The sequence below is a fragment of the Triturus cristatus genome, chromosome 8 (genome assembly GCF_964204655.1).
Source record: "Triturus cristatus chromosome 8, aTriCri1.1, whole genome shotgun sequence".
Classification (NCBI taxonomy): Eukaryota; Metazoa; Chordata; class Amphibia; order Caudata; family Salamandridae; genus Triturus; species Triturus cristatus.
In genome coordinates, this window is record NC_140591.1 from 1,135,195,568 (window position 1) to 1,135,205,002 (window position 9,435).

Genomic DNA, 9,435 nt, shown 5'->3' on the forward strand with positions numbered 1-9,435 from the left:
TGATCGTTAATTACTGGTGTGGGAGGTGGGTTAGAGTGCACTAAGCGCAAATGGCATGTGGTGAGCGGCCCTATAGGTGTCGGCTGACTGCGTTGCACCCATGAGCCCTGAGATGAAACCTGGCAGCGGCCGTGAAGGAGCGATCAACGTTTTCGTGACTGCACTGGATGGGGGAAAAAAAGTTCATATCGCATACAACGTAAAAAGGCACTACAACGAATTGCCAGTATCTTGCATGCCCATAGGTTTAGCACGTTTATAAAGCGCATACAGTATAAGACGGAAGCACTTAAATGACGGCTGCTGGAGCAGTGAAGAAAGAGGTAGAAGGAGTGTCTGGATATTCAAAGACAACACTGATTGTGTTTTGGATGGACTGTTACCCTATGGTTCATGAGAAATGTAGTTTTCTTTTGGAATGTTTTTACTTAAATGAAATTAATGTTAATGGCTGCTGGTTAATTAAAGTTAGCAATGACCAGCCTAATCCTCGCGTCCTGATATAGAACTCTAGTTCAATGCGAGCCAGATAGCGCTTAGGAAGTACGTTGTCAATGGTTGGCCCTAAGGAGGAATGTGAATAGTGTGTTTAGACCTTACTACAAGATCAAGGATGAGTTGTCTGTGGAAGAGAATTTAGTTTTTCATGGAAATTTGTTGATTGCACCAGTAGAGTTGAGGGTGAGATTGGTGAAATTGGCCCATCAAGGCCCTGTGGGAATGACACCCACCAAAAAGAGGGTTTGGGTGTATTATTGGTGGCCTGGGATAAATAGGTTGAGGTAATACTGGAAAATTGCACTCATTGTAGCAAGTCTGATAAGTCTTTACGTGTATTCAAGACCCCATTGTGCCCTGTCAAGCTTTCCAAGAGACCTTTGGGAAAAATTAGGTATGGACTTTATAGGGCCGATTTTATAATTTGCCAGTTAGTATGAGGTATGCTTTGTTCCTGGTGGATTATTTTTCTAGATGGATGGAGTGCAAGTTTCTGAGGGAGCTTAACACCCGTTCAGTCATAGAATTTTTATCCGGTCTGTGCAGAAGAGGTTCTTGAGGATTTGGCTACTGACAATGGGATACAATTCCAGTCCCATTTTATGCATTCATTCGGCATCAAGAATTTGTCGGTAGCGTTGTGTATCCCCCAAGGTAATGGAATGGTTGATAGGGTGAACAGAATGTTGAAGGATAGTATACAGGTTGCTGTGTCTTTTGAGAGTGATTTTGCAGAATCAGCCCAAGACAGGTTGTGGAGCTGTCGCAACACCCACATTCTTCAAGTGGTGTGTCCTCGTAAGTGCTGCTGAGAGGTAGGCATTCTTCATGTAAAATGTCGCTCAACTGGATATTAGATAAAACAGCTGCTTCTAGGAGTTTGCCTGATTTGAGCGATGTACGTCACAAAGTGAGAGTTGTGCAGAGAATAAGCATAGCTAGATATACCTTAAACAGTGTGAGGGACATGCAGTTTCAGGTGGGGGGGATGTGGTAAAGAATGAGGCCTCCTGGTCAAAGGAGGAACAATTCATGGGTGTTTTCCTGCGACGCGAGTGGCAAGTGTCTAAGCATACAAATTTGGTGAAAAAAGTGGATTAAAGGAGTGTCGGAAGAATAGATGGATCTCGGGAGGTTGGAGATGCTACCACAAGTGAACCGTTGGATTCGACGTGCTTGTGGTTGGAGAACGAAACTGAATTAGTCACCCAGGGTACTGATCAAGTTTTGAGTCTGGGGCTACCTAGTCAGGGTGCAGGAGATCTTAGTGATGTTTCTGATGGTTTTCTAGTTGGAAGGGTGAACACGCATGCTGTTCAAGATGCGATTGCTAACGTTATTAATTATCTTCCTTCAGAAAATGCCAGTTGGTCCATTCTTTAAGGGCAAGAGGGCCATGCGCTGTCTTAAGCATTAGCAGGACTCTGTTGTGAACTGATATTATCATATGTTTTCTGGATTTGTCTTAAACTAATGTTGTCTGATCTATTTTTCATTTTCTTTGTTTTTTGGGGGAGTGGAATAATTTGTTGAAGGCTCTTAGACCTGTTTTGTTGAAGGAAAATATGCATTTGTTTGGGATGTTTTGGGAAAAGGAAAGGCGTGTTTTGTTTATTGAGTTTGTAGAATGCTCATACAAATGTTTCTTGGTGAGTGTTCCAGATCTTGGCAGTTGCTGCGGGGATCAGGAGCAATCGCCAGGATTTACCGTGTGCTATCCGTTTACATGCGTGGAAGAGACTCCATATTCATCTTTGCCGGATTGTGTGGCCTCCTTCCGTTACTACAAGTTGGTCTTGCTGAAATGGTTTACAATTCAGTCACCCAAGATCCCTTTTATAAGCTAATATGAGAGAGGTCCTGGGAAGGTGTGTAATGTGTAAACTGTACCTTGGCCCTATTTTCTTATGGGGTCTCAGGAAAACCTGATAACAGAAATGGTGTTCAAGAATTGCTGATTGAAAGCAGGTTGGTCTGTATTGCCTGAACAGTTACGTTCAGGCCATACAAATAAAGCTGCTTTATTTTTTAAGTCTCCCTTTAATGTTACTGACTAATTACTGTGGATTCATTTTTAAAAAACAAATTGGAAATGGATTCAGCTTTGGTGAAAATGTTATAATTCGGTCTGCTAGGAGATAGGTTGTAGAGTGTAATTGAAAGAGCAGAATAGCATCAAAGAAGATCCAGAACACACACAGCTAGTTAAACCTGGCATTACATATATTTATTTGTGACTGATAATGACTAATATCCATCCATATATGTAGTACTTTTTAATATACTGTTGAGGCTCATATATCAAGCAGTTTTTGCTACCTTTAGAAGTTCTGTGGAGTAGGGCGGGACAAATCTACTGAATTTAAATGACAATCTTTCACACTCTGCACAGCATGTCAGATTCTGCTCCTTGCAGTTTGAGTCCACCAAAGTAACCTGTGGTGTACCACAGTGACTGTGTTGTCCCTGATAGTTTTTAGTGTTCTGATACCAGCTGGCGCCCAGTTAGGTAGAAGATTGCCTGATGCATTGGCATGTTATAGACTGACTCTCCCATGGATTTGTCAATAGAATTTACTTCAATCATCCAGTAAGCCTGACCAAAGCATTCTTTCTTTATTAAACTTTTTTATGTAGCGCAAAATAGACCAAAGGGTGAGAAAGCACTTTATGTAGCTTCAAGCACAGTTTAAATGATGCTATCACAACATACAGAAGTGGTGGAATAAACCAGTAGAGAAAAATAGCTTTATATATTAACATAATATTTGATGGAACTTTGCTCCATGTAGGACCTGTCCAAACATTCTCCGGTTATTGCTGTGATATTTCAGCTTTTATTTATTTCCCAATAGCTAGGGAAGTGAGTTCCAGACTTTCAGAGCACTCCCTTTGTTTGTCTTACTTCTAAAGTCATTCTGTCAAGAAGTAAGAATACAATTCTGGGATCTGGAGGTGTCTTGCTCCGCTGAGCAGACCGGTTTGTGTGCTAGATAGCAGAGTACCAGAACGGATTACTTCTACTCTTTGCCTTCAAAGAAAAGCATTTGAGAATTCTTTAATCCTAAAATGTTCTTATACCGGCTACTAAACTGGGGGCTACCTTGAGAGGGCCTAGTTGTTATTGAGTAATCTGGTTTGAATAGAGAGTTGCCACTAACCCGAGAGATTATTATCACTTCTTTTTAGTCTTTTCCAGAGATACTGGTGAAGCAGAATTTGTGTCCCTTTGGACATTGAGTTTTGCTTTGAGGTTACATTTATTTGTGTAATATAAATCCTAGGCATTATGCTCATTCAGCGGCAGCGTTGTTGCAGTTCAGCACTTTAAGTGCATTGAGCCAGGAGTATACAAGAATGGCTGCACAGGGAGGGGAGATTAGTAGTAAATACTTTTTGAGAGGTGTAGGTTGCAATGATACAGCACCATTCAAGAAGAAACTCCTATAACAGATTCCCAGGGACATTGTGCATCATTCAGGGAGTCCTTCTTTATACAGCGCTGCAGTGTAAACATGGTATTAGATGAAAGAGAAAGGGTGATAGGTTGGAGTTATGGGGGCCCCTGTTGGAGCATAGCGGGTTTAAACTGTGAAAGTAGAAGGTATACCATTTTATAAGCTCACTTGTTTCTTCATTGGCTTCACTACCAACATGATATTGATCCATGTGGACGACTTTGTATGAACATCATTCGTTGAGCAGTGTTTTCTTTTCATTTTTATATCTACAGAATTGTTGAGTTCATGTTTTGTATGATCTATCAAAACCATCATGTTTTGATACTGTTTTTTTTCCAAATACATTACAAGTAATTATTCAGCATGCCCAACACCATCACTGTTTTACTGCTTCCTTGAAACTGGTATATTGCTTGTTGGCTTAAAAACGCCTATTGTCATATCCCTACTTAAAAAGCAAAGTCTGGACCATCAAGAGCTCTGCAATGTTCTCCTTGTTTCAGTACACTACATAGCTTTGTAAGATAGAATGGTTTGCTTGACCCTATGCAAGCTGTATTAAACCTGATCGTCACCAAAGTGGTATCCCTGACTGCTTTCAATATTCTGTAATAAGGGTTAAATATGGATGATGCTTGCGTAAAGTAAATCTGTTGAGAACCTTTGTCTCAGGAAAACCACCTCCTCTTGTCCAAAGGTTTTTGGATGTCACCTGTTGAAATTGGGCTCTGAATGGGATGAAATTCTTCATCCTGGATAGATCTTAAACACAGTTGTTTTTTCTCGATGTTTGACTCTTTCCCACTGGGAGGTTGATTGGGTTGTCCTACAAAGGGCAATAATGTCCAACTTCCATTTAACATTCATATGGAATCACTGGTCACCATAAAAAGTATCTTAAATCTAACAAAAACCGTGAACAGAGCCACTTTGCTTAATGAAACCTGATGTAAGCGTGCCTAACCATTGCAGAAAAATAAATCTAGCCTTCACATGGGAGTCTAGGAAAAAAGTCTTTCTGTGGTCCGTCTAGGCAAATTGATTCCAGGATTTTACCAGGACCCTCAACTCTGCCATAACATCTATTTCCATCTCAACCTCTGAATTTTAAAAAGTACTTTCCTTATGCAAAATAGATGCATTTTGTATTACTTACTGCACTCAATACTTTGAAGGTCTCCTATACCAAACCTCTCTGCACCATTTGCCGTACAAGCCTCTATAGTGTTTAATTCTTTTGAATCTCATTATTGGATTTGTGGCATGAACAATTATTTGATTATTTTGTAATCTGCCAGCCTGTGACTTAAGTAACCACATTTGACCCATCTTGAATCTATCCTATTCCTTCAGGAGTTGTGGTCCCCAGAACTCCAGAAGTTGAAATAGGGCCTCTTTGTTGCAGATGCTTCTCCTGTTTGATTCTCCAGACCTTGCACCCACCCATTGTTTACCTTCTCAGGCAAAGACCACAAAATAGAAAGGTGGGTGGAAAGATCTGGTATCGACAATGAAACTCTGAATCACTTTTACGTACCACTATTCATTTTCTTAAACGTTATTCTGTTCTGTGAATATTCATGCTTTTTGCTTGTTCACTGTAAATTGTGATTCATCTCTGGTTCAATTTGTAGTAGACCATTAACCTTTTCTTTTTTCCTTAGTGGAAATATTTTGGAACCACCGTCTCTGGGCCAAAAGAAATTTGGAACAAACTTCACGAAAGTTGAAAAGAAAACTATCCGGGAAAAGACCTATGATTCAGACTCTGATTAGGGTCTAGCTCAAGATCACTGAAAACATTAGTTTAGTCTCAGCCTGTTTTTATAGACCATTTCAGAACCCTGAATTTAAAGTGAATATAAAAAATGACTAATCAATTTTTCTATACACTTTTATAACATCGTGCAACATCAGGTACCTTATTATTTTTGCTCATGTTCAGTAATGCGTGTCTGAACTTGACAGAGTCCATGTGCATATGTTTTCATTTTTCCTGAGTTGTTTTTGTACTTGCCTTCTCATTCTGTTTCGTTTCCAATAAATGAAATTTGAAAATGGACTAATGGAAAAGGAGGCCTCTACAGGGGTGTGATGCATTAGATAGTTCGAAAGAATGGGAAATCATTTCTAGCAATGTTGTGGGACCCTTTGGGAGTGTCTTCGTAGGGTGGCATATTTTACAAGTATTTGAACAAACTTCTCTTTCTTATACTTTACATATTTGAATTTCAAAAGGCATATATTAAATAAATTGGCTTATGGTTACTAGAGTTTTAAAAAATGGTAACTTGCTTAGCACTTCAATATGTGCAAAACTTACCATGCAACGTCATGTTGTGCTTGATAACATTCTTTAATAAGTTAATGTTACCTTTTTCAGTTGTCTTTTTTAGCATGTTGCCTCTTACTGCCACTCTAATTGTGCTGCATCGATGCTAGCTACTGCAGCATTGAAAGAATAACTGTACAGAATTATGTCGATTCGTGCCACTAAATCATCCTTTTTCCCATTCAGTTTTTTATTATTTGGTTATTTATTTCAGATTAAATCCTATATTTTGTTTTGCTTGATAATAAACATTACATTAAAACGTGAGTAGTTTTTTTCTTTGTGAAAGTTGGATACATTGTTTATATATATTATGCTGCTTTCAAACCATTTTGTGCAATTGTTTCATTTGTTCCGTTTAATTTCTACATTATTTACTTCCTTTTGCCAAATTGCCAAAGTTATATCTATAAGATCTATTGGCTTTGCTAATGTTTTGAGCCATACTGGAGAGCATCCCGGCTATGTACCATGGCTTAATAAAAGGGACAAAAAGCCTGTTGACTTGAATGTTGTCATTTTATAGGCATGTGCATGCATTCAACAGATGCATCTGCGTACAAAGGGCACAATTTTATATTTTTGTAAAATTGAGTTCAAAAGCGTTCTTAAAAAAATAACGAATGAGTGGGTTGCAGGAATGGGCGGTGGGGGTAAAGCAACTTGGATGGTGGGGAGAACCAACAAGAGGAAGAGAACACAGGTGAAGGAGAGAAGTGGAGCAAGAGCACATACTTGAGGGGGGAGGGGTGTGTGTGTGTGTGTGTGTGTGTGTGTGTGTGTGTGTGTGTGTGTGTGTGTGTGTGTGTGTGTGTGTGTAAATCACACTAGGGAGACAGCTGGAAAATACATGCACTCTCATATAGTTCTTAAAAAGTTTTCTAAAAGGGAGCAGCGGAAGCACAGAAGCCAGCCAATCAAAGAGGTAAAGAAGCTATGCTTCATGGAAGCGGCAAACACAAGATTGACACAAAAAACCTCTAATAAGAAGCAGGCAAATGAGAATGACAGAAAAGCCAACTAGTGTTAGGCAATGTATCTTCTTGAGTAAGCCCAAGACCTAAATATAACTATTTCAGGTGGGCAATCAAACACAAAGAGAACAGATCAAGCTGGATTTGAGATCAAAAAGTTAAAAATTTAAGAAGTTGGGATCAGTTAAAATTAGAGACTAAAACGCATGTCTTGCCATATTAGTATTGCTAAACAGTCACTCTCTGGTTCATAGATTATACAGCTTTGCATGTGATATGTTTGTCCTGTTAGTGGTTCTTGCAGATGGCAAAGTGTACAATCTTAAGTTCCGCTGAGATGAAGCTACTGAAACCCTACTTGCCAAACTCGCATCATTTTTCCTTTGGCAGATTATCAATTAAACCTTAACTGAACTTTTTCTACTTTGCTTCCAGTATACAATAGGTCCCATATAAATAACGCATGTCTTAACAATTTCAGAGATTTGTACTTCAAGATAGGACCTCTATCCGATCGGCTGCTTACATACAACACAACTCATGACGAGCAGATAAAAGTATACAAAAGCAGATTAATTAGAGAAATGTGTAGAACATAACTGTCACAGAATTGCCTAAAAGGGTTTTACATCCTGTGTGTGTATGTTTGTGTGTATATATATGTGTGTGTGTGTGTATATATAGGTGTGTGTGTGTGTGTGTATGTATGTGTACACACATATGGAAGGTGTATGTTTTCTCCCAGCTTATTGTAAGACCAGAGGCTTCACCCAGATCCTCTAACACGGACATGCACCATTGTATACTGAAGCCAGGATGTTTCAGATCGATCAACATGTCCGCATACAAGGGCACTATGTGTACTTCATTTTGCAACAGTATGACACAAATATTATTTTGCAGTTGTAATGTTTGTGCTGATGATCACAAATAGTGTCAAGGCAGCAAACCTGTGCCAGTGAAAATACCACCCCAAAGCGGTAATAAAACGGCATAGGGACAAAAGGCAGAAGTGACCCTTGAGTTGCTGTTTACTGCAGGCTCCATAGCCGGCGGCTACAAAAATTTACTATTTTATATAGGTTTCCCAATAAACCAATTCATATGGGGTTTATTTAGAAAAACACGGCCGTTCAGAACCTAAAATCAGTACGTGTTCTTTCTTACATAATGGGCCCAAAGGCGATTAGGAAAAATATTTTTTTAATTGTTTTTCTTGCTAAAAAACGAATTGTGCAACATCTTGTATATTGGGAAAGAAGCAAGCATTGTGAAAACAAAACTATATGCATTTTTATAATTGTATTAAATGTAGAAGAGCGGCACATTCAATTGGCTAACAATAAATAAAAGTAACTGAGTTATCCAACTTATGTTAAAGTGTGTAAATGGTGAATTGCATTTTCCAAGAGAGTAAAGGAGTGCTTGGTCCACACACAGTATGTAAGCATTCAACAGAAAACTTGGATTAAACATTGGTTGTGAACGAACTGGATTTTGCATAACCTGAACCGGTGTATCTGAAAGAAACACGTTAGTTAGATTCCTCACCTTAGAATATCCCCAGGTGTCAGACTGGATCCGGAAGATTTTTCGACGGCAATACCCCTTGCGCGTCGCTAGGCGTCGTCTGTGGCTTCGCGTCCGTCGTCGGCGTCGTGCGCCGGGATGACGTCGTCGGAGTACTTAGACGCCGCCCTCGCGCGCTGACGCCAGTTCTTCTTTTTTCCGTGCCAGTAAGCGCAGATCCGGGAGAGCTACTCCTTTAGTCACTTTTTGACTAACTTTTTCGATCCTTTTTGATCTTGTCTCGACTCCGGTGCCGGTAGGATGCCTGGTTTTAAAGCCTGTGCTGACTGTAGCCGCTTGATGTCGGTTACGGACCATCACCGCCGGTGCCTTTACTGCTTGGGCCTCGACCACGACGCGGAGTCGTGTTTGGACTGCAAGGCCCTGACCTCGAAGGCTAGACGGGAGCGGTCCCGTAAGCTTCTCGAGATTCGCTACTCTGCTCCGCGCCCCTCTCGATCCCGGTCCCGGAGGAGGTCCAAGGATCGATCGCGGAGCCGCAGCCGACGTCATCATCGGTCTTTGGGATCCAAGTCTTCGGGTAAGTCGAAGCACTCCAAGAAGTCCAAGAGGCGACACCGCTCTTCGGACTCCCCTCGCC

The 9,435-nt window shown here is 40.3% G+C and overlaps 1 protein-coding gene across 1 annotated transcript in view; it reads left to right on the forward strand.

Moving 5' to 3' along the window:
• Window positions 1-6,558, forward strand: part of TXNDC9 (thioredoxin domain containing 9) — a 118,424-nt gene extending 111,866 nt beyond the window's left edge. Inside the window, exon 5 of the mRNA XM_085622778.1 lies at window positions 5,624-6,558. Coding sequence (XP_085478904.1) covers window positions 5,624-5,735 — 112 coding nt within the window. The 3' untranslated portion in view covers window positions 5,736-6,558. The remainder of the gene's footprint in view (window positions 1-5,623) is intronic.
• The last annotated feature ends 2,877 nt before the right edge of the window (window positions 6,559-9,435 follow it).